Raw genomic sequence first — 25,082 nt, forward strand, 5'->3', positions numbered from 1 at the left:
TTATTCATGAGAGATACAGAGAGAGAGGCAGAGACACAGGCAGAGGAAGAAGCAGGCTCTATGCAGGGAGCCTGATGTGGGACTCGATCCCAGGACTGCGGGATCACACCCTGAGTCAAAGACAGGTGCTCAACCACTGAGCCACCCAGGCGTCCCAAGGGTACTTTATTTACAACATGTAAATAGCTTGTAAGTCATCTCTCCCATCCTAACAACAAGAAAAAGGCTGACCCGAATAACTACAAACTTTTAGTTCCATCAGAGAATTGAGGTCACATAACAAACTGCCACCCTAAAAACTGGAGAGGTAGGTGAATACAGACAAAAGTCAGGAGCTGCTGGAGCCAATAACTGATAGGAACACTCCAATGATAACTGAAGACTTGCCAGAGGCTGAGTGTGGGTAGTTGGAGAGTTAATAACTCCTAAGAGTCCAGTCTAAGGTGAGCTCCTGACTTCTGTGGAGTTTACATCCAGGAGCCCCACAAGGTTCTCATGGTGAAGGCTAGAGAAAAATTCCCTCATGTTTGGCCAAGGGAAGGTAATGTAATGATTTTTAAATAAGCTCAGAGGTTTCTCCATAACAAAAGCCTATCCAGCAAGGAAAAAGCCTTCACCAAAGCCATACATGACTTTGGGGCAGGGGGATTACCCAACTCCAAGACTCCTCCAGTCTTCCTGTCTCACGTAAGGGGGAAAAAACCTGAGAGGCACTCATGAAGGTCACAGCCCAGGGACATAGGCCCACTAGAATACTGAGATCCAATCATAGGATGATAGGATGCTTTCCCTTTCACCTTATCACCATATCAATAGGACTCCTATGTAATAACAGTGGGTTATAGCTGAAAGAATTGAAAGGCTTGGATTCTGTTTAAGAAGGAGTTTCAAGGGAAACCCAAGACAATGGAGGAGACAAAAAGGACATTAGAGGAAATTGAAATCTCTGACACCTACAGCTATAGCAAACAGTAAACACAGCCTAACTCCTAGCCAGATAAGCATAAAATCTCATATGAAAGACCTATCCACCTCAGTTCCTATTATCCAGTACATCGTTACCTGTTTTTAAGAAAAAATTACAAGTCATGCTAAAAAGCTAACAAAAAATGACCCCCCAAATCTGAGGAGACAAAGCAACATGAGAACCAGATTCATACATGGCAGGGAACATACATGTTCCCAGGATTTTGTTTTAATCAGGTATGGTAAGAGGACAGAGTAAATGGCCTTGAAAGAAGAGTTCATTACTCACAATCCCTGAGAAGAGGGGACATGCTATGAGACACAGGGCCACACAGGGGAGCACCAGAGCCAGTCAGGAGGCAAAAGGACAAAAGAAAGCATGAACACAATCCTTTATTGTATCTTCTGTGGTAAATGCAAGACAGGACAGGGCAAACATCTTAGGATTGGTTAATTTGAATGATTTGTAGTGAGCTTTTGGTTATAGTGGTGGTCTCTAGTTGTCTATGTACCTGTCCCTGGGGTCACTTAGAGCAGGAGAAATATTGGCTTGATATTAAGAGATAAAGGAGATGGATGGAGACATGGACTTTGGATTGAGTGGTTTGCATAAGAAAGGTGGGTTTAGCGGATCCCCGGGTGGCTCAGCGGTTTAGCACCTGCCTTTGGCCCAGGGGGCAATCCTGGAGTCCCGCGTGGAGTCCCGCGTGGAGTCCCGGGTCGGGCTCACTGCATGGAACCTGCTTTTCCCTCTGCCTGTGTCTCTGCATCTCTCTCTCTCTCTCATAAATAAATAAATCTAAAAAAAGAAAGAAAGAAAGAAAGAAAAGAAAGAAAGAAAGAAAGAAAGGAAGGAAGGAAGGAAGGAAGGAAGGAAGGAAGGAAGGAAGGAAGGGGAAGGGAAGGGGAAGGGAAGGGGAAGGGGAAGGGAAGGGAGGAAGGTGAGTTTAGGGCAGCCCCGGTGGCTCAGCGGTTTAGCGCCACCTTCAGTCCAGGGCGTGATCCTGGAGACCGGGGTTGAGTACCGCGTTGGGCTCCCTGCACGTGAAGCCTGCTCCTCTCTCTGCCTTTGTCTCTTTCTCTGTGTTTCTCATGAATAAATAAATAAAATCTTTTTAAAAATTAAAAAAAAAAAGAAAGGTAGGTTTACCTTTAGAATTTAGCTAGCTCAGGGAAGGGCTTTCCAGGATTAACAAGGCCCCTATGATGTCAAAGCATCATAATATATAGAAAATTTAAAACATGATTAATGTATTATTGGACTGGGATTTTATTTTTTATTTATTAATTTAATTTTTTATTTAAAAATTTTTAAGAGAGAGAGAGCATATGCACAAGTGGACAGAGGGGCAAAGGGAGAGGAAGAAGCAGACTGCTGGCTGAGCAGAAAGCCCAATGCAGAGCTCCATCCCAGGCATCTGGGATCATGACCTGAGAGACACCCAACTGACTGAACCACTCAGGTGCCCCTGGACAGGGAGTTTGAAATAACTATGATTAATATGCTAATGGCTCTAATAAAAAAAAAGTGTACAACATGCTAGAATAGATGGGTAATGTAGAGATGGAGACTCTAGAAAAGAATAAAAAAGAAATGTTAGAAGTAAAAAATGCTAACAAAAAGTAACAATACCTTGGATGGTTTTATCAGTAGACTATACAAAGGTCGATGAAAGAATCAGTAAGCTTGTAGAAATGTCAATAGTAGCTTCTTAAACTAAAATACAAAGAGAAAAAAGAAATGAAAAAAAAAGGAACAGAATATCCAATAACTGTGGCACAATTTCAGAAGTTGTAACACACACATAATGGGAATGCCAAAAGTAGAAAAAACAGATAAAGGAGAATAAGTACTTGACATAATAATGGCTGAAAATTTTCCAGAATTAATGACAGAAACCAAACCAAACCTGACACTTAGATTAGAAAACACCAAGCAGGGCAGCCCCGCGGGCGCAGCGGTTTAGCGCCCCCTGCAGCCCAGGGCGTGATCCTGGAGACCCTGGATCAAGTCCCACCTCAGGCTCTCTGCAGGGAGCCTGCTTCTCCCTCTGCCTGTGTCTCTGCCTCTCATTCTCTCTCTGTGTCTCTATGAATAAATAAAATCTTTAAAAAAAAAAAAAGAAAGAAAACACCAAGCAGGATACATACCAAATAAACAAAAAACCTCAAAGATAGAAAAACAAACAAACAAAAAAGAAAGAAAAACAAAAAACCCCTATACCTAGACATATCATATTCGAACTGCAAAAACCAAAGAGAAAAATTCCGAAAGAAGTCAGAGCAAAAAAAAATACATGTCCTTTTATCTAGAGGAATGGACAGGAATTACAGTGCATGCAAATATTAATGACTGACAGTTTATGAAATTGCTGAAAGAAATAGAAAACAATAAATTTAATGATGTGTTCTTTACCAATACGTGTTGGTTGAGTCTTGGAAAATTTTTACAAAGACTTACTTCAGGGCAGCCAGGGTGGCTCAGTGGTTTAGGGCTGCCTTCCGCTCAGAGTGTGATCCTGGAGACCTGGGATTGAGTCCTATGGGGAGCCCGCTTCTGCCTCTGCCTGTGTCTCTGCTTCTCATTCTGTCATGAAGAAAAAAAAAAAAAAAAAAGACGTACTTCACTGTTAACTCCAAGATTTTCTTACGAAAGAATGATTGGCAAGTAATTAATAATCAAAACAAAACAGTATATTTGTTTCCTCACTGACATCACAATGCATATGAACAGATTAGTTTCAAGTTCAAGGAAAGGAAAAGCTTATTTGTGACCTAACAAGTATGAGAATTTATGTTGAAATGTCAACTTTCATAATACAAATCCTGACAAACAGTACAAAGATTATTGGTTGATAGAATGAATAGGCTGGGAACGCCTGGGTGGCTCGGGTTGGGTGCCTGCCTTCGGCTCAGATCGAGATCCTGGGATCCGGGATCGAGTCCTACATTGGGCTCCTTGTGAGGAGCCAGCTTCTCGCTACGCCGATATCTCTGCCTCTCTTTCTCTCTCTCTCTCTCTGTGTCTCTCATGAATAAATACAGCTTTAAAAAATAATAATAATGAATAGGCTGTTGAGGCACCCTTGAGCTTCCATGGTGGGCCTGAGGCAGCAAACCGATGTTAAGAGGCACGGGGACTGGATACAACCCTTAGAGTCCAGCCAAAGATTTAGAAACCAGTATCTTCCCACTCTGCCTGAGATACGGTTCCAAGTCAGGAGATCTGATTCTGATTTGTAGTTCAGGTCACCTCGCCCTGGAAAGACCAATTGTCAAGACCATTATTAACCTTTGCAGTGCTTATTTCTTATGGCAGAGGATGGAAGCTGTGAATACCGACCCATTTCACTTTATCAGCCTGTGAGAAGCAGGAATGAGTTGTCATATTTTGAAATACTGAGAAAAGATGAGGCAGGGCATAATGAAACACAAGCTGGATTTGGACCAAATACTGCTGCGAACCTGTGTGTGACGGGGCAAGTCACGTAAATCCTAACTGGCTTCCTCATTTGTAAGCCGAGCTTTCACGTACGTCCCCATCCCCTAAACGGGTAGGGGTGAGGCGTGTTGGAGAGGCGCGGGGGGGGGGGGGAGGGGGGCGGGGAGGGGGCCTTTCCACAGCGCCCCCTCTGCACACGACGAGGAGGTGAGAGGGCGAGTGTCCTAGCTGTCGGTCTCTAAAGCCTGGCTCTGGGCCTCTCTGGCCAAACTCTCTTATTTACAGAAGAAAAGAAAAGCTCAGAGACAGAGGGACTTCTCCAGGGTCACACGAGACAACGGTCACAAGGCCGACCCGAGGGCCTCGCGGTCTGAGGAATCTCGCGCAGTCTGAGAACAAGCGCGAGGCCTGCCTTGAGCGGCAGCCAGCACTGGCGGATCTGCAACCCGCAACCCAGCTCCCTCTGAGACGCCGAGGCCTGCCGCCTAGCGGTCACTTCTGGCCACGCGAGGACAGCGTGGTGAAAACGATTAGGTCCTGCGGCGTCTGGAAGCCAATACTCTCTCCGTTTGCTCAGCAAACTTCTTTTTGCTATTGGCCCTCTCTAACTGTCGGTCAGTCACTTGCCTCGTTTCTATTGGCTTCACTCCAAACATTCCGCACCATCTACGAATCACGCGCCCCATTTCCACGAGCCTTTTTCACGTCATTAGATTTCCCCCTCGAGCTGACGAATTTAGTTAGTTCTCCCATTCTATTGGCTGGATGTGGCTCTTCCTCCTGCACTTCCTGTTCGGAACGGAGGTGAGGGGTCACTATTCCTATTGGCTCAGATTTGCAAGCGGCGATTGTCTATCAAGTCTATAACGAAGTTAGCTCTCCGAAAGTACCGCCCCGGAAGAGGCGGGCTTTGTGGAGATGGCGGCCCCCGAGAGTTCCGTGAGTGCTTCTTTGCGTTGCTATTGTGGCCTCTTCCTATACCTTCAGCGGCTCTGGGCAAATTGTTGGCGCAAGGGAAGGGGGCTGATGAAAGGAAGTAACCACCTGGGCACAGCAGGGGGAGAGCAGCAGTAGGGTGACGGAGCTGAAGCTACCGCTCTTCCTAGAAACCCGGACGACTGGCCGGCTGTGAAGCGAGGCTGCATGTGGAGTGGAGTGGGAATGTCGGAAGTGTGAGGTGTCTGAGGGAAAGAGGAGGGTTTTCCACCCCACAGCCTATTCCTCTCATAATTCTGACAAAAGGGCCTTTCTCAATTCTCCATCTTTCTCTCATAGGAGATGCTGGAGTCAGACCTGCCAAGTGCCGTCACACTTTTGAAAAACCTTCAGGAGCAGGTGAGTCATGTCACCCCTTTGGGACGGTTTAGTGACGGATTGGCTTTGATTTTGTGTGCTTCACCCCTAAACTTTGGTCGTATGAGGGCATGTATTGAATAGTACCAAATACCATGAGAGCCAAGTGACAATGAAAACCTTCTCAGGCTAGAATTCAAAGTAATTGATTCCTGCATCCAAAGCAATACAGAAAACTCCAAAAAGAAGTCATCTGGATGAATTTCCTCTATTCTTATAGCTAAGGAAACCTATGCTGGGAAAACTGGTATGATTTGCCCCTTGGGTACCCAAGTGTACTGGTTGAAAGCTCAACCTGTACAGGGACGTCTGGGTGGTTCAGTGGTTGAGCGTTTGCCTTTGGCTGGGGGGGTGTTATCCCGGAGTTCCGGGATTGGGTCCTGCATCCGGCCCCCTACGGGGAGCTTGCTTCGCCCTCTACCAATGTCTCTCCCTCTCTCTCTGTGTCTCTCATGAATAAATAAATAAAATCTAAAAAAAAAAAAAAAAAAAAAACTCAAACAGTACAGATAAAGGTACATAAGGTAGTTCACCCCACCACCATCACTGTCCTAGTTCCCATCCCCTCCCCATAGTCTGGTAAGATAGTTTCTGTATCCTTAAGAAGAGGTGGAACTTTTTTATACATTTTTGCTACAGTATCAAAAATCATCTATCCTGTCCTTTCCCAGAACTGAAAAGAAGGTAGTCCTGCATTTTAGACAATGTCTCTGGTAATTTTTAGGTGTTATTGTTTATTGTTTAGCTTTTGCCCTTCATAAGTCAAAAAGATGACTGAGCGTATTCTCATCAGTTGTTTTATTTGGATAATTTCAGGTGATGGCTGTAACTGCACAAATACAAGCTCTGATAAAAAAAGTTCAAGCTAGAGCCTATCCTACAGAGAAGGTAAGACATACTTGAAGAGTCGGCATCCCTTGACTTGTTCTCAACAGTTCCTTCATCATAGGTTTATTGAGTGTCTTGTAGGTTCTAAGTGCTGGAGCTTCAAAGATGAATAAGACCCATTTTCTGTACTGAAGTCTAGTGGAAAAGACCAATCAAAGCAATAGGTATAAGCAATAGCAATCACTTCATAGAGTTCTCCTGAGTGCTGTGCATGCCAAGGAGAGGGATTAAATAATTGCCAGAAGAACAGAGGAAGTCAGGAAAGGCTTCTCAGAGTCTAGGGGGACAGAAAGAAACAGCGTGTACAAAGGCAGAGACCTGAAAGCATGGTGATATACCAGGAAAGGAGGTCATTTAGTGTGATTGGATGTACAATGTGTTGGGGACGGGATAGGAAATAAGACTAGAAAAGTAGTCACTGTGAAGAGCTTCATAGGCCAACTATAGTATTTCTTCTAATCTAAGATTGGGTTAATTGGGGACATACCACTTATTTTGTGTACTAAAAAAATGCCTGTTAATCCGTGGCATAACATTAAGGTACCATTGATAAAAAGATACATCTTGACTTTAGAGATGTTAAAATGAAAACGATGTGTGTATTAAAATTGAAATATGGGGATCCCTGGGTGGCGCAGCGGTTTAGCACCTGCCTTTGGCCCACGGCGCGATCCTGGAGACCGGAGATCGAATCCCACGTCGGGCTCCCGGTGCATGGAGCCTGCTTCTCCCTCTGCCTATGTCTCTGCCTCTCTCTCTCTCTCTCTCTCTCTCTCTCTCTGTGACCATCATAAATAAATAAAAATTAAAAAAATAAAAATAAAAAATAAAATTGAAATATGGGGGCAGCCCAGGTGGCACAGCAGTTTGGCGCCGCCTGCAGCCTGGGGTGTGATCCTGGAGACCTGGGATCAAGTCCCACATCGGGCTCCCTGCATGGAGCCTGCTTCTCCCTCTGCCTGTGTCTCTGCCTCTCTCTCTGGGTCTATGAGTAAATAAATAAAATCTTAAAAAAAAAAAAGAGACCTAAAAAAATTGAATTGTGGTGATTTTTTTTTTTTAAGATTTTATTTATTCACGAGAGACACAGAGAGGGAGGCAGAGACATAGGCAAAGGGAGAATGAGGCTCCCCACAGGGAGCCGGATGTGGGACTTGATCCCTTGACCTGGAATCATGCCCTGAGCCAAAGGCAGATGGTCAACGATTGACCCACCCAGGCATCCCAAGATATGGTGGTTTCCAAATTAAGGTCTTGTAGAACCTTCTTAGAGATCATTGGATATGGAGCAGTGTAGAAGGAGGGCTCTGGGTCCTCCTGAAACCAAATGAAAAAAGGTCCTTGAACTAGAAAACTGGTGTTACCTGTTTTATATATTAAGCTTTGTCCTAAGTTATTATTTAAGCGAAATACTCCATAGGTCAACAAAAGTATGAAAATCATTATAGTAGCTGAGTAAGAATCATTGAAGGTCAAGTTTGTTTTGTTTTGTTTTTTGTTTTTTCCCTTAAGGAGGCTTAGGGAAAGCTGGGCTTAGACTCATGACTGTGAGATCGACCTGACCTGAGATCAAGAGTCAGACACTTCACCAGCTGAGCCATCCAGGTGCCCCTGAAGGATTTTTAAATATGGGATTTATGATAGATTTGTGCTTTAGAAGGATAGCTAATAGAATTTTTTTTTCAGGGCACCTGGGTGGCTCAGTGATTGAGCGTTTGCCTTTGGCTCAGGTCATGATCTCAGCATACTGGGATCAAGTCCTGCATCGGGCTCCCTGTAGGGAGCCTGCTTCTCCCTCTGCCTCTCTCTGTGTGTGTCTCTCATGAATAATAAATAAATCTGTAAAAAAATTTTTTTCTTTTAAAGATTTTATTCTTAAGTAATCTCTATATCCAACGTGAGGCTTGAACTCACAACCCTGAGATCAAGAGTTGCATGCTCCACTGACTGAGCCCGCCAGGCACTCCTATAGCTAATAGAATTTTTTTTTTTTTTTAATTTTTTTATTTACTTATGATAGCCACAGAGAGAGAGAGAGAGGCAGAGACACAGGCAGAGGGAGAAGCAGGCTCCATGCACCGGGAGCCCGACGTGGGATTCGATCCCGGGTCTCCAGGATCGCGCCCTGGGCCAAAGGCAGGCGCCAAACCGCTGCGCCACCCAGGGATCCCTAGAATTTTTAATATATTCTCTTTTTTGCCTTTTCTTCTCATGCAGTTTTGTTCTTCCCTATGTTTATTTTTTCTAATTTTTTTATCTTTGTGTTTTTGTTTTTTTTCTCATATGTTTATAATTCACTTTGAACTTTGATAGTGTCCAAGCTTTGTCAGAAGAACCTGCTTCTCAAATTCTTGACTGGTTCTGGGCTGCCAACATGTATATTAGATCACTTATAGGGGTGTGCCTGGTTGGCTCAAGAAGAGCATGTGACATATTACCAAAAAAAAAAAAAAAAAAACCACCAACAACAAAAAATACCTTTTTAAATCACTGTGTATTTGTTTATTCATTGAACAGATATTTAGTAATTTATCTTTCAGGACCAGAACCTTAATAGGTGTTTTATGGGTTAGAGAGTACTTTCATATGATCTTATTTAAGCCTCATAATTACTCTTTGGGGCAGGAAGGAAATACTGTATATGTTACAGATGAAGGGACTGAGGCCATAAGGTTAAGTGACTTACCCATTATTTGACTACCAAACGCTTGATTCAAAACTTAAACGCGAGCAGCCCCGGTGGCGCAGTAGTTTAGCGCCCCCTGCAGCCTGAGGTGTGATCCTGGAGACCCGGGATCCAGTCCCACATCAGACTCCCTGCATGGGGCCTGCTTCTCCCTCTGCCTCTCTCTCCCCCCCACACACACCCCTTGTGTCTCTATGAATAAATAAGTAAAATCTTTAAAAAACAAAACAAGGGCAGCCCCGGTGGCGCAGCGGTTTAGCGCCGCCTGCAGCCTGGGACGTGATCCTGGAGACCCTGGATCGAGTCCCACATCGGGCTCTCTGTATGATGCCTGCTTCTCCCTCTGCCTCTCTCTCTCTGTCTCTATGAATAAATAAATAAAATCTTTAAAAACAAAAACAAAACTTAAACGCAATCTGTCTTTAAAATCTTTGCTTCTCTTCCTGTTATCACACTAGTGCTTATCTTGATCAAGAGCTTTGCATGTTGGTTTAAAGATATTTAGGGCTTAGGTGTTGGAGTCAAACTGGGTTTGAATTTCAGCTGTACTCCTAATACTCTGTAATCTTAAGCAGAATATTTAGCCTGTCTGAAATAGGTCTTCCCAGGGCTGTGGACTTTTTCAGTTCCATTTTATGTCATCACAAAGACTTTTTTTTAACAGCTGTATCTTAAGTCGGCTCATGTGTTACTTTCTATTATGTGAAAGAATAAACTCTGGGGTGCTTGGGTGGCTCAGTTGGTTAAGCATCTGACTTTGGCTCAGGTCATGACTCAGGGTACTGGGATTGAGCCCTGTGTCTGGCTCTGCACTCAGTGGGGTGTATGCTTCTCCCTCTCCCTCTGCTCCTGCACGCATGCACACACCTTCTCTCTCAATAAGTAAAGTCTTTTAAATAAGTGTATGCATCATACTTCCCCTGCCTTAATTGGAATCGTAGTGTAGGAAGTGTGCTGACATGGAATTATTAAGTCCATGTCAGCTTATGTAGGTCATTGTTTTTAACTGTATCACATAATTCTATTGTACGGAGCTAAAATCAGTAATTGTTTTGATTAAGTTAATTTAAGATTCAGCAGTATGTGGAGGCATTTTGATTATCAAAAATTGGAGGGGCCTTAAAGGATAGAGGCCAAGGATGCTGCTCAACATCCTGCAGGGCCCAATTAGCCTACACAACAAAGAATTATCCATTCCCAAATGTCTGGCTCTGAAGTTGAGAAACCCTCATAGTTATTTGGGGGATACTAATAAAGTAACAACAAACAATAAGTTTTTCCTGCCCTTAGTGTCTTCTAGTACTTCTCAGAGATTTGCTTCTTTCATGTTAGCATAATTGTTTTCTCTGTGGCCATTTTAGGTATAGTCACCTGTTTGAGACTCTTCCAGATGCCTTATATAAACTGATTGGGAAAAACTTGAACTTGGAAAATATAACCTATTTATCTTCTGCTCTCCTCCTGATTCTCTGGCTAAAACTGAATTTGCATCTCTTATTCTTGTTCACCTCAGGGTCTCAGCCTCTTGGAAGTAAAAGACCAGCTACTGCTCATGTACCTTATGGATTTAACCCATCTCATCCTGGACAAAGCCTCAGGAGGGTCTCTTCAGGGACATCCTGCAGTTTTGAGACTGGTGGAGATTCGCACGGTATGAAGCACTTGGCATCTTAGTGTTCTAGGTTTCCACAGCCTGAACTCTAGGACTGTCACAGAATAGCTCTCATTTACGTTAGTGTTTTCATGATCAAGTAAGGAAGCCAAATGAAAAAAAAAATATTTTCTTCTTCATTTGTTCTACTTTTTAGGTGCTTTATCTGGCAACTTAATATAGGGACTCTGATGTATGTTTAATTTTGGGGAGATAATGTAATCCTATCTAACCACATTATAGGTTTTGGAAAAGCTTCGTCCCTTGGACCAAAAACTGAAGTATCAAATTGACAAACTAGTCAAGACTGCAGTGACAGGCAGCCTCAGTAAGTGGCAGAAGCTATAAGGTTATGTCGGGACCATCATAAATTTCTAAATCTTGTAAACTCTCTTGGGTTTCTTATTTCAGGTGAGAATGACCCACTCCGTTTTAAGCCTCATCCCAGCAATATGATGAGCAAGGTAAGGGGTTGCATTATCCTGATTTTCCTGAAGACCCTAAGCCGGATCTTGGTGATCCCAGATCTCCTGGGATTCTTCTGTGGACTCCCATCTTGTGCCTTAGAATGTAGAGTATGAGATTTTTCTTTCTCCCCAGGGTACTCCGGGCTTTGTTTTTTCTTATTGTCTGACACTTCCTAAGTTTATGGACATTATGTTCCTTTCTGTAGTTGAGCTCTGAGGATGAGGAGGAAGATCAAACAGAAGAAGGCCAATCTGAAGCTTCAGGGAAGAAATCTGCAAAAGGAACAATTAAGAAATATGTTCCGCCACGCTTGGTTCCAGTACATTATGGTATGAATTGTGGCTGCTGCCTCCTCAGCACAAATTGCATCTCTCTTATCCTTTTCTCTGTTCTGGGATAACCCTTGCTGATTTTTTATCACGTAGATGAAACAGAAGCTGAGCGGGAGAAAAAGCGCCTAGAACGGGCTAAAAAACGGGCATTGAGCAGCTCTGTCATTCGAGAACTGAAGGAGCAATACTCAGATGCTCCAGAGGAAATCCGTGATGCTCGGCATCCTCATGTTACTCGCCAGAGTCAGGAGGATCAACATAGGTCTGAGTCCTTGCAATGGAAATTGTTTGCTATACCATAGAAACTGTCCTTATGCTTTGGATGAATGTAATTAAATCTGGTATCAAGAGAACTCATATTCTAGAGAAAGTAGAGTGGAAAACGGGCTGATGGTTTTTAAGAATTAGGGATCTGAAGTACAGAATAGGAACTAGAGGAAGAATGTTTTCTTTTTCACAATAGTTTAGGTGGAGCAAATGCTATTTGAAGGGGTGTCTGTGCAGTTCCACCCTGTGGGGCTTTAAAAATAATGTATTTCGCTATCACAGCTCTCACCTCTGTACAAGGCAATGAAGTCAGTTTTTTATAATGACATTGAGAGTGCTAGATAAGTTCAGGGAAGAAAAGCAGAAAAGCAACTGTACCACGAATATAGACTCATCAGATTTGCCCCAGTATCAGTCTCTGTTGATAGATTTGAATGAAGGGGCCCATGTAGGGAATGCTGTTTACGAAGGTGAAGTAGAAGAGTTCCAATATAATAGTTCAAGTGTTCTTGTGGGTGGGCTGTGAGTTCATTTCTAGGGAGGAGGGAGGTTCTAATATAAGAATTGCACTGAGGAAGCTCAATATTGGACATTTAGTTTGCTCTTACATATTCTGTTGACTTGCTGTGAAATTTCTTGAGAACCGTATGAACAGGGGGTGAGTAAATACCTGGGCCCTCATTCTTGGCTGCAGCTTTCTGTGCATATGGACTAAGCATGTTGTAAACTATCTGTGTTTCTGTGGCAGGATTAACTATGAGGAGAGCATGATGGTGCGTTTAAGTGTTAGTAAACGCGAGAAAGGACGGCGAAAACGGGCAAATGTCATGAGCTCACAACTCCATTCCCTCACACACTTCAGTGACATCAGTGCTTTGACAGGAGGAACCCCTCATCTTGATGAGGTAAGGTTGTGGCCCAGAGACACAGGCACAGGGAGATAGCCTCCTTGATTTCAGCCAGATGTACACAGGGCTTATTACCATGTGGAATGCGGGAAGAGATGCTAGCACTTGGAAGTATACCACCATCCCTTCACTTCTCCATCTGTCTCCAGGATCAGAATCCTATCAAGAAGCGGAAGAAGATACTGAAGAAAGGTCGGAAGAAAAAAGGTCAGTGAATGGCTAGGACTAGGATAGTGAAGTGCAGGGTAGACAGTACAAATTGGGATATCAGCTCTCCAGATTTGCCATCCTAGGTCTCATCAGTGCTTCCAGTATCTCCTCCTGACTGGGCGTTGGTCTCTGTAGAGGTGGGCTTTGTTCTTCTTTGTCAAGTCGAAAATCAGCATCATTCACAAAAAACATTTCTGGAATCTGTCTTTAAGATCCCACAGTTTGTATGCAGGCTTCCTTAAGTAGAACTGTGAAAGTGCCACCTGAATGAACTGTTATCCTACTTCAGTTTCCTTCCTACTTCTGGTCTCTGGCCCTGGGAGGATGGAGAGAGTACTGCCCAGGGGACCCACCCTTGAGTCCTTCTCTCTAGGTGTTCTTTTTTTCTGTCCCCTCAGCCTTTCCAATTCTCCTTTGCCTCATTCTTGGTTTCCCTTCCTTTCAGGTTTTCGGAGGCGGCGGTGATTATGGGTGTGCATATTTATATGTATGTTTGTTGTCATCCTGGGATACTTCTTTAATTTCACTGTATGTAGGTTTTATTCTCTTGGAATTCCTTGATTGTTCTGGATATGTGGAAAGATCTTTATTAATAAAATTGATTTTACTTATGAAGCCCCTTTTGCACATGTATTGTATGACTGGAATCATTGGGTATGGGGTATTTTTGGTGAGGGTAATAAAAGGGAAAGGTGAAATTTTGGAGAGGGAGTGAGAAAAGTTTGGCTTTTATATCAAACTTTTATATCAAAGTTTCCTTTGATAGTATATTTTCCTCAGAAATGATAAATTGGTTATTTAACAAAAAATATTGGAAGATTAGTGTAGTCAACTTTTCCAACCCACATTGCCACAAGTTTGTGAATTATTTGTTATAATTAAATACAAGTCATATTAAATGTGTGGGTTTTGATAATGAATCATGCTGCCCACCAGGTGGCATCAGTGATTCAGGAAACCCCCGTTGATACCTGACTAGGAAAAGCTATATAGAAGCTTTCCCAATTGACAAGTTACTTTTATCTCCACTTCTTTTTTTTTTTTTTTTTTAAGCTTTTATTTATTTATTCATGAGAGACACACAGAGAGAGAGAGAGAGGCAGAGACACAGGCACAGGGAGAAGCAGGCTCCATGCAGGGAGCCTGACGGGGGACTCCATCCTGGGTCTCCAGGATCAGGCCCTGGGCTGAAAGCGGCGCTAAACCACTGAGCCACCCAGGCTGCCCTTGTCTCCACTTCTGAACGTTTTTTTCTTTCTAAAATAGCGTAAATATCGGACCAATCTTTGGTCAGTTCCAGAATTTATCTGGAGAGAATAGCAGAGTGAACAAGAAGACTAGAGTATGAAGAATCAGTATAGTCTTGTGTTTTGTAGCCTCTTTGTCCCTCCCTCAACTAAGGCCCCAGTTTACCTGTCAGTAAAGGCCAGTCCTTTTACAAAGAGCTTGCAAAAGAGTGCCAGGAATAGGCAGGCAGAAAATTCCTAGCTTGAAGACCAAAAGATTGAGAATCTCACAGAATTATCAGTCCAAGTCAAGAGACTGGTAGGAGTTACATACCTGAGATCTTGTATTCTGCCCATAGAACGATCTTTGTTGGTAAGAGATCCATCAGGCCTTGGATAATACAGAAAGTGAAAAGAGGAACAGGAAGGGACAGAAGTTGAATCTGTAGAATAAATTCATTGGAGTTTTTATGAGGTCTTGGGATTTCATAAAGACCTAATTTTGTCTTGGCATTCCTGGACAGTGTCATGGAGAGAGGTATAATTAGGTTCTACATCACTAAATTCTTATTGATGCTGAGTCCTGTGAATTTGGATTTACACGGGTCTGCCCAATAGGGTGGGGTCTGTTTTTAGGCAGCTGTAGCCTAATAGAAAGTAAGAGATAACCTGGGACTGTCAACTATTCACTCTGATCTTGGGCAGATCACTTAACGTCCTTGGCCTTCAATTTTCCTTAGCTGAAAAATGAATGTGTTAGACTGAATCTCTGAGATTCCTTCCAGGATGGGCTTATTTCTGGGGCCTTGAACTTTTAGTCATTGGCAGACCTGAGGGAGCCTGACCTGTGCAGGACCCTCATAATTGTTTGCTCCAGTGAATCTAAGCAAAGAGCCACAAGAACAGGTTCAGAGATTCTTTTCCCTTTCTGGTTGAACTAACTGGACAGGAGGTTCAGTTCAAAAACACTTTTGTTAGGACCATTGCATTCGCTTCTTAAGAATAACTATTGCATTTGTTTTGAATTTATTAAGATTTTTGGGTTATGGGAACTTCCAAGGGAAAGTGATCACTTTTTTTTTTTTCTAAAATCTTACTTTGTGATACATACTAAGCTAAGAGCTTTATACATAGTCCTTACAAATTATATACCATCTCTATATTTTACCGGTGAGGAAACTGAGACACTTAAGCAGTTTGCCCAAGGTTACATGGTTTATAAGTTAGACAAGAACAGAGTATGCAGGCCTTCAAGTATCTTGGGGTTCATGAAAGTCTTCAGGTTGTTTTTTTCCTTTTTAAAAATAGCGGTAGGTAGTTTATAGCCTCTAGCTCCCCCTTGCCTACTGCCCCATTTCTATTCAAGGTCTTGCTTTCAAAGAAACGACAAGTTCCAGATGCTATTTTGCCCTCTTCATGGTATACCAGTTAACTGAACAAACAAAAACTCCTACCTTTGGGCAGCCTGGGTGGCTCAGCGGTTTGGTGCTGCCTTTGGCCCAGGGCGTGATCCTGGAGACCCGGGATCAAATCCCACATCGGGCTTGCTGCGAGGAGCCTGCTTCTCCCTCTTCCTGTGTCTCTGCCTCATGTGTGTGTGTGTGTGTGTGTGTGTGTGTGTGTGTGTGTCTCATGAATAAATAAGTAAATCTTAAAAAAAAATCTTTAAAAAAAAAAAACAAACTCCTACCTTGTGGATTGTATATTAATTCAATCCAGTCTTTAATCCCAGGATATCTTGTTATTCCTGGTTTTCTAGATGATAGGCACTATTTTTTTTTTAATTTTTTCTTTTTTATTTATTTATGACAGTCACACACATAGAGAGAGAGAGGCAGAGACACAGGCAGAGGGAGAAGCAGGCTCCATGCACCGGGAGCCCGACGTGGGATTCGATCCCGGGTCTCCAGGATTGCGCCCTGGGCCAAAGGCAGGCGCTAAACCACTGCGCCACCCAGGGATCCCGATAGACACTATTTAAAAGGGGTTTCCAACGAAATGTTAAATAATTTCTGAGAATATTTGCCCCAGGGTCATCAAATACCATGTGGAGTGCACTGTTGACAGTTTTACTTGGATAAGTGAAGTTAAAGTTAAAAAGTGGGGCTGAAGGATTCTGGAGCTCTGTGTTCTCATAGTCTGCTTTTCTCAAGATTCCTGAGTAGCTCCAAGCAACCTTTCAAATTCCATAGAATGTAGTTTGAAAACTACTGTTACAATGGTAGAGCAACGGAACTAAGAGTTAGAATCTTGGGGTTTCTTTTTTTTTTTTTTTTTTTTTTATCTTGGGGTTTCTTTATGGCTCTTGTTTGCTTTTTTATTTCTTTACTCCTACTCATATATTCAGTTATCTGATTGTTAGACCGCATGAATGTCAGATTTCCTCAGTGAAGTGCTAACAACAGATCATTTCCAATGTTGACTAAGTAATGTCTGTTATTAGTGCATATGAGCACTTGTTCAGTTTTGTCATGGTAAAAAGAGTTTTGGCCTTGCTTTAGTCAAGTAATTTAGTATCTCTACCTTAGTTTTTTCATCTGAGGAAGGGGGAGGAGAGTTTGACCAAGACCTCTTTTTGCGTATTTTTGTTACTGTTTTATGTCAGCTTGGGGAAATGTTTGTCAGGAGTTCACAGCAATCTTTATGGATGTATTTTTATTAGAAAAATATAAGGCAGGGATGACCTGATTGTGTCCATTTTCAGTACCATGGAGAGTTCAGGCTTTCTCATCTTCCTGCCTTTGTTGGTGGAAGGTACATAGCTAAGCCAATCCAGAAAGCTGCATGGTATAGATCTGCCACTTTGCAGATCCCAGTTTATCTGTCCAATCTCCCGTTCTGATTAGTAGCAGATTGAGAGTCTGCAACAATCTTGAGTATCCCAGTCCTCCCTGGGATCTATTAGGTGTGTAACTCTCAGATCCATATTTAGACTTATTCAAGGATTTGGCCAACTTGATGGAAGCATGTGGGTGAACTCCTGCCTTTTCCCTTTCTGGCTGAACTAACTGGACAGGAGGTAACATCATTCATATTATGATGCACAAAATTTTAAACAACTCTTGAGAGGAACTCTGTTCCCTATTCTTTGCTTATGGACCCTTGAGGAGACTTAAACTTGTTCCTTCATTTCTAGTGCTCAGCCTCTCTTTCTGCCTCTGTATGGAGAAAGGCATCACTACTCTGGCTCTCTGCCCAGTCTTGCTTTTGTATTTCTTTGATCTCATTGTTGAGAGGGTCTCAGAGAAGCCCCAAGAGCCGTGCCTTCGCATGTTTAAGCTATTGATGCTCTTGAAATAACAGAGTGTTACTGTGTAAGAAGTATATTAAAGGTCTGTCCTGAACAAATTTGGGTCAGTAGGTGGCAGTAGTCACCTAGTCCCCAGGCCCTGACACCCCCTGAACACAAGCACATTTAATGGCCATTATATTTAAGGTTGTGAGAAAGGAGGTCACATTGAAATAAAAATAGGGGGAAAAACCAGCCCTTTTTGATGGAATTCAGGAAATGCTGAAATGTACTGGATTAGTTCTGTGGGGGTGTTGTATGGGGGAGATTGCCAGTAGCTGAAAGGGGCCTGGTAGGAAAGAGCAGGGCCTCAGGATTAGGGGAGGACTCCATGGGTACTAGGGTTTCTGAGAGCTGGAGTAAGACCATATTAAATGAGGACCAGTGCAGAAAAGAAAGAGTCTGGGGTTAGGAGGGAGTAGAAAGGGAGAGAGGTGGTGGAGGGAGAGGCAGAGCTGTGTGAAGGGACCAGGGAAAGGGTGGGCTGTGATGGGGAGGATTGCGGTTAGAGGGGGAGGGGAAAGCTGCTGCAATTCTGAGCCTATCTAATGGGGGAGGGGAGGGGGGTAGTGGTCCGTGCTGCAGCTGCATTGGCTCCCCTCCCCCACACTTCCTAAGGAGCTGCAGCAGTGCTGGCAAATCTGTCTTCATGTATTTATTATTATTAAAAATGTGACGGATCCTTCCTCCCTCGAAGTACAACAAATACCACTGATCACATTTCTCTCTCCTCCCTCTGCAGAGCTTTTGCATTCTCTCTTTCATTCTTTCCACCCTGTCCCCCTCCTAGGTCTGTTTGACTGGTATAGGGGGAACCCTTCTTTTCCTTCTCTGAGCTTGGTGGCTCCCTGGGGGCTTCTAATGATGGTTGGGAGTTTCAAGGCAATGCTGGGAGAAAGCAGCTGAGTGAGGGGCATCCATTGCCCCAGGGAGGGAGCTGTGCTCCAGCATCCAGTGGGGAAAGGAAATCACTTGGAAATAAAGATAAAATCCTTTCTCAAGCTAATGAAAGAAGCAGGCCCACGCACGGTTCCTTTCAGTACCTGGCATTCCTTCTCTTTCATACCCTTCTACTGCCTGAATTCTGAGGGGGAGACCCCCTTGGAATGGAAAAGGCCAGGAGTTCTGTGTCCTCCCTTACCTTGTTAAGTCCCTTTTTTCCCAGGAGAGCCATATAGAATTTATTCTTCTAGCCTGCGTGTTGGTTACCGAGAGGTTTGAAAGGCAGAAGCCATAGCTTCTCCCTCCCAACCTGCACCCCAGACTCCCGTGCCCAGGTGGGGGCCTCTTTTGTTGCTGTCTGTAATCCTTCGCCATGCCCATAGGTGGTGCTGCTGTAGCTCTGAATGCTGGGCCCCCTCCCTAACACCATTCCTCCCACCCCCTGGCGCCCTCCCCCCTTTCTCCAGCTCTCAACTGCCTGATTGTTATTCCAGGGACGTCTCCTCTACTGTTCCCTTCCTCAAATTAATTTTGTGGCGCTCTCCCCCACCCCCTGCAGTGCCATCTTCCCCTCCCCCAGCTCCAGCTCTCTTGCTTCCTCTAATTTCTCTCTCTCTTTCTTTCTGCAAGGTTTCTGTCCCCCATCCCTATCTAAAATACACTCTTCCATACTCCCTTTTTCTTTCTTTATCTCTTCTACTGTTGGTATCTTATAGATAACTCTCCTAATGAAAAGTGGCTATGGATGAGAGTGGGTGAGAAGAGAGCAGGGTGAGGGGAACTGGGGAGTCACTGTTGAAGGCTAGGTCAGGTGAATGACAAGGCTCTGTGAGGGGGTGAATGGAAGTGGGAAAGCAAAGGTATCCTTGGCTGTCCAAATTTGTTCAGTTCCTGGATTTGGATAATGAGCACTCAGCTGGCAAGGGAATACTGTGTTATCTGAATTCACAGAATTTGATTCCATGTGCTGGGACAATGGGAGATAGAGAGTCACAAAAATTTAGATGAGAAGGGCTACATCCCAAAACTTCTGGTTTAGATTGCTAAGGATAGCCATGCTTTTGTTACCCTATATTTGAAGACTCTGGAAGAAAAACATGCTCTAAAACCTGTTCTCTGGTCCCTCAGGAGATGTCCTATTATTGATCTTTTGAGTCTGAGAAGATCCTTCTTGCCAGGACAGCTATGATGCCTGCTTGGTGGGCATCCTGGCTGTCTGCTGAGCACAGTTCTGGCTGTAGGACATCAGTTTGCTCTTGTAGCCTGCTTCCTCCTCCTGCCATTCTGGGTCTCCATTATCTCAGCAAATTTGACATGGTGACCTTACTCTGCCATAGCTACCTTTATTGTTTAGTCTTTCCAGAATATAGCCCAAATTCATTAAACCACTATCCTGGCTCTTACCCCACTTTGCTGCTTTATCTGGAGACATCATGTGATGGCCCATCATGTGACCAATATAGCTCCTCAACTAACGTAGTAGTGTTGTTTATCCTAAGGTGATCCAATTTCTCGAATGCCTAATTTTGGGATCCCTGGGTGGCTAAGCGGTTTGGTGCCGCCTTTGGCCCAGGGCGTGATCCTGGAGACCCGGGATCAAGTCCCATGTCAGGCTCCCTGCATGGAGCCTGCTTCTCCCTCTGCCTGTGTCTCTTCCTCTCTCTCTCTCTCTGTGTGTCTCTCATGAATAAATAAATAAAATCTTAAAAAAAAAATAGAATGCCTAATTTTTCTCTTACTGAATTATTTTTATGGATGAATAGCATCCTAGCAACTCTCTGGGCAACAGTGCTGATTCTTTGCCTTGTGTGTGCCCTTGAATTATGTATGGATATGTGGCCTCCTTCCTTCATTTCCTGGTGGGAGGAGATGTTCCATAGCATATATGACTGTCCCAGAGTGACTGGCTCCCACTTCCCTAGTATGTGTGGGTCAGGGCTGTCTCCTACATTGGAGAGAAGCAGAGTTGCCTGCCCAGCAGAGCACAGGAAGGAGTATCAGTGAAAATGGGGGCTAGAACACCACACTCTTCACTGTATTATCTTCACTGTGTTGCAGGTGCCTGTGAAAACCTTTCTTTTGCCTGCCTCTCCCACCTTCCTAAGGTGTGCATATTGATGGAGGCAGGTAGGCCAGTGCACTCTTTGTTTTCTCAGCTGAATGTTTTACTGCCCTTTTTCAGACTCTCTAGTTAGGGTCACAGACTCCTGTAATATAGATAGTGATCCCTGTTAAGGTCCCTCTCTTTTTTCTTTTTTTTAAAGATTTTATTTATTTATTCATGAGAGACACACACACACACAGACACACACACACAGAGAGAGAGAGAGAGAGAGAGGCAGAGACACAGGCAGAGGGAGAAGCAGGCACCATGCAGGGAGCTGGATGAGGGACTCAATTCCAGGACTCCAGGATCACACCCTGGGCTGAAGGCAGGCGTTAAACTCCTGAGCCACTGAGGCATCCCTTAATAAGGTCTGTCTCTCTCTCTCTCTCTCTTTTAAGGTCCCTCTCTTAAAAGCAAGGCTCAGTAAATATGTGTTGCAGTGAATGGGAGGAACTTTTCAGCTTTAGTTCCCTTCTAGAAAAGTTGTAAGTTTTAACTTCCTCCTTTAGTGCTTACGGTGCTGTAGCTAAAATTGGTTGATTTTTTTTTTTTTCTCTAACTCTGGCCTTATAGAGGGAAGTGATTGTCCAAAATTTTATAAATAAATCATTAGCAGAGCTGGCATTAGAGCCTATACCCTCTCTGACATCTAGGTCTGACTTTGTTGGCTATCTCTTGGAAACCAGTGTTCCCGTTGCATCCTCAGAGTCACTGACAGCCTTGAAGCCAGCAGCAAGTCAGGTTTATGTCTAAACTAACCCAGCCTTGGTTGGCCAGCTGAGGGAGGGCATCAGCAGTGGGAGAGCTGGGGTATGTGGGCTGAATGAGATACCTGGCCCGAACGCCCTTAGGTGTTCCACAGTCCAGCCTATCAGAAGTGCCTCAGCAGTGTCAAGGGAGGGGATTTCCAAACCTGGCTTCTATTTCCCATTCCATGTTTAATTTGACCTTACTGCTAATATGCCCCTTGCCCTAAGACTTCTCCCCCTTAAAAGTATCTTGAAGCTGGATAGCTCTGGCTCTTAGAAGTAGATACCGGAAACTCTGGTCTCTGCTCTTTCCTCGCTGCTTATTTGCAACTAACTCTTCAGTTCCAGGACCACTAAAAGAACAAAAGGCTATGGACCACCTACTTCCTCCTACTAGTGCCAGTGATCCTGAATCTAGTGTAAAACCATCATTGTGGCTATATTAATAAATGTCCATATAGTTTTTACTGTTAATTAAAACCTGAGCTAGAAAATAGGCTCAGAAAGCATTCATGTATTTCCATTCTGACTGAGCCAGTAGCAACTTGCTCTGAGAACTGCTTTGTCTCATCTGCCAGCCTTGGGTTTAGCCCCACTGGTGAACTCTAGAGAATAAAGAGCCCCTGAGTTTCTACTTCCTTTCTCCCAATTGTGATTCACTCACTGCTAGCTCTTGCAGGAAGCCCTAGGTGGTAAAGAGATCAAATCAGAATTCCTAGCCAGGAAAACCCTGTCTCTTAGCTACAATGACCTCTGTCTGCCATTGCATTCAGCTCTATGGCAGTTAACACCAGAAAAGCTTCATCTGGCTTCACACCCTCCTCCTGTTTCTTTCAGTCAAGCCTTATGTAATCTATCACTGATGGAAGACTTCCTTCTTGCCCTCCTTTATTCCCTCCAAGGCTTTAAGCTCCAAAGCTTCCTAGATTCCTCCCACCAAAGGGGTGCTTTCTGAAGCCCAGTCTTTCCTCTCTTTCTCATCCCTCAAATCCTCAAATCAACCCCCTAATGGATGTATTTCCCTCAGTATCAGATGATACCCTTAGAGAGCCAGCTTGGTGATACTAAAAATCCCATTCCTCACCCATCTCCCCGTTGGAGCTCCTGGAATCGGGTTCTGCAGCCTCCTGTCATCCTAGCCTCCTTTTCTGTTCATTTGGAAGCTTTTCTCCATTGCTTTTGATAAATTCCTGGTTTGGCAGAAATATCCAGTATTTAGAAGGTCCTGCGAGATGAGTTCCCTGTCTCCGGCATCTTAGTTGACCCAGAGAAGGATCTGGTCCTGCCCCTCCCTGCCTTACTGCCATTCTCCCTCTGCCTGGCCTAGGCTGGGTGGGATCAGTATGTGGAAGTCCTCTGCTTGGACACTCCATCCCTCTTTATCCATCGTGGCAAACAAAGCGTGGCTCTGCCCCTGACTTCCTCCTCTTCCTTCTCCATTATTTATTTCTTCTCCTTTGCCTTCTCCCACTTCTCCCTTCCCTCCTCATGTATATATACTCTTCATTCCTCTTCCTTTAAATCTCCTTCTCGTCCACTTGCTCCCCGTCGCCCATCTGTGCCTACTCCCTCCACTCCTCCATCTTTCATTTTCAATAGCTATCTTCCTCATTTCCTACACTTGCAGAGAAAACAGGCAGGTATGGGAAGAATGGCTGCAGAGTGGGTCTCTGGTTGTCAGAGTAAGCTATCCCTTTTTCTCCTGAGGATTAGTGGCTATCTTTTCCCATCTTGTCCTCAGTGGTCCTTAGGAGCCAGGGAACCCCAAGATGCTGGCTCTCTTTTGGGATGAACAATCTCTCCTCTTTGCTTCATCCAGTGTTGAAGAGGAAAGGAGTCACTGGATCCGATGCCCTCTTCTTTTGCTCTTCCTGAGTGTGGATCTGTCCGTGTTTCTCCCTTTTTTTTCTCATTTTCTCCCTCTTTCTGTTTCTCCCCAGCACAAAGCAGCGGCAGGACTGAACGAGTCTGTCTAGAGCCTCTGCCAGTCTGTGCCCCTCACTCTTGCCCCTCCCCCCTCGTTCTGCGTGCTATGGGAGGGAGGGGGTTGGAGGGCGGTGGCATGGTGCCAACCAACCCAGAACCATCTCCAGTGCCTTCTGCACTAAGGCGGGCTCTGTCTCTCATGACCTCCTCCTCTCCCACTCTTCCTCTCCCATTTTTAATTAGCTGCTGAATTAATTAAATCCCACATGCTAATTAACATTCCAACAGGGAAGCATGCCAGGTCAGAAAAGCAGGGGGTGGTAAAGCAAGGCTTCTGTCCATCTAGGATAGGAGATTTGGGGATGGGAGGTAGAGAGAAAGAGGGGATAAAGGGTAGATGTGGAAAGAAACCCAAGAGAGGTATGAAGAGACAGAGAAGGGAAATCATGGAGAGTGGAACCTATTAAAAAGGAAAATAATTAGAATAATTAGCATGGGAGAAATGAAAGTGTCTTGAAGCCTCTAAAGGTTAGAGGTAGAGCTGTGGGTCTCAAACATTAGTATGCATGAGTAACCTGGGAAATAATGATACAGAGGATGCTAATTTGCTGCCTTGAATGTCTTCTAAAGAAATAAATCTCAATTTTAATAGGAGTGCTTTAGGTTAGAAATGAAGAACTTCCTCCTTGCAAGGCAGTGGGATACTCTGCTGAAGGAACTCTTTGGGAGATAAATTCTTATCTGTCCAGAATGGTTAAAGTCTGCCCAAAGCCAGAGGAATAGGCAAATATTAATCTAGATAGACAAATATTAATCCTTAAGAATGTACTCTGTCCTGGAGAACCAAGAAAATCCAGGATAGGAAAATTCAGGATTCATTCTCCATTCCTTATTGCATTCTGTTGAACTTTGAATTTGCTCCCTATAGTCCTGTCAACTTTTTAGGGATGAAACTTCTCTTCAAATCAGATAATTGCTTTGCTAGGAGGTTTAAAAGAGACTGGTGGGATCTTCGGAAAGATGAGTGCCATATGGTTACCATGGCTTCTCTTTGAACAAGGGGTAGAGAGAGAGACAGGAGAGCAACTGGAGTTATATAGAAGAGAACAGAGATGGGAAGATGAGGTATGGATTGACAGGAGTATGTCTGGCACCAAGGATTCCATTAAAGTCACTACTATGGCCCAACCTGGAAAAAAATAGGGACAGCTTGCTTGTCATTGTTCTTCTTCTCTGAAGAGTAAAGAAAACTATATTCAATACAGATCTAAAGTCTCCCCTGTGTAGCCCCTTACCAAGAGCTCAAGTCTAGGAGAAGTCCAGCAGTTAGAAGAATGTTCCTCAATCATTTTGAGTGTAAAATACACTGGGAACAAGTGCTGTATTGTCTACATCCCTAACCACCGTCCACTTAGCATTCTCTGTCATCATACTGCAGTAATTAATTCACCCCAAAATATTTGCATACAAACTAGGCAGAGCATAGTACAGTGCTGTGAGTCACCCTGTGTGTATCTATAAATGTGTGTGTGTGCTCCTGTAGCACTTATTGATGGGCCTGTGCTGCTTTTGTGTCCTCTTATATTGTTACTTAATTTTCTTATATCTATGTCTTATCTGTCACAGAGATGGTAGCTCCTGGAGAAACCAGGTCTTTAGAGTGGGGCACACA

The 25,082-nt window shown here is 43.9% G+C and overlaps 1 protein-coding gene and 1 long non-coding RNA gene across 4 annotated transcripts; one reads left to right on the forward strand and one right to left on the reverse strand.

The window, feature by feature from the left end:
- Positions 1-1,341: 1,341 nt before the first annotated feature.
- On the reverse strand, positions 1,342-5,251 carry LOC140640678 (uncharacterized). The gene is made up of 4 exons (XR_012037322.1): positions 5,036-5,251; positions 3,428-3,553; positions 2,600-2,683; positions 1,342-1,765 (listed from the first exon to the last, which is right to left on the reverse strand). It is a non-coding gene; the product is annotated as an uncharacterized lncRNA (long non-coding RNA).
- Positions 4,800-13,786, forward strand: NGDN (neuroguidin). 3 transcript variants are annotated; one of them, XM_072840259.1, is made up of 11 exons: positions 4,800-5,212; positions 5,684-5,743; positions 6,578-6,649; positions 10,849-10,986; positions 11,230-11,314; positions 11,398-11,450; positions 11,660-11,783; positions 11,880-12,048; positions 12,802-12,958; positions 13,111-13,168; positions 13,617-13,786. In XM_072840259.1, exons 1-11 carry the CDS (start codon positions 5,174-5,176, stop codon positions 13,634-13,636), a joined length of 975 nt encoding a protein of 324 aa, XP_072696360.1. In that variant the 5' UTR covers positions 4,800-5,173; the 3' UTR covers positions 13,637-13,786. The 3 variants fall into 3 exon arrangements, with proteins under 3 accessions (XP_072696360.1, XP_072696361.1, XP_072696362.1); XM_072840260.1 differs by having other exon boundaries at positions 5,192-5,347; XM_072840261.1 differs by lacking the exon at positions 4,800-5,212 and adding an exon at positions 5,314-5,585.
- Positions 13,787-25,082: the final 11,296 nt, after the last annotated feature.

This window comes from Canis lupus, chromosome 9 (genome assembly GCF_048164855.1).
Source record: "Canis lupus baileyi chromosome 9, mCanLup2.hap1, whole genome shotgun sequence".
Classification (NCBI taxonomy): Eukaryota; Metazoa; Chordata; class Mammalia; order Carnivora; family Canidae; genus Canis; species Canis lupus.

What these genes read in the sequence shown, in the direction of transcription:
- NGDN (XM_072840259.1), top strand. Translation starts at nt 5,174, where the DNA reads ATGTGGCTCTTCCTCCTGCACTTCCTGTTCGGAACGGAG. An exon ending in GAACCCCTCATCTTGATGAG is followed by an intron (nt 12,959 to 13,110) that starts GTAAGGTTGTGG and finishes ATCTGTCTCCAG; the next exon opens with GATCAGAATCCTATCAAGAA. An exon ending in GAAAGGTCGGAAGAAAAAAG is followed by an intron (nt 13,169 to 13,616) that starts GTCAGTGAATGG and finishes CCTTCCTTTCAG; the next exon opens with GTTTTCGGAGGCGGCGGTGA.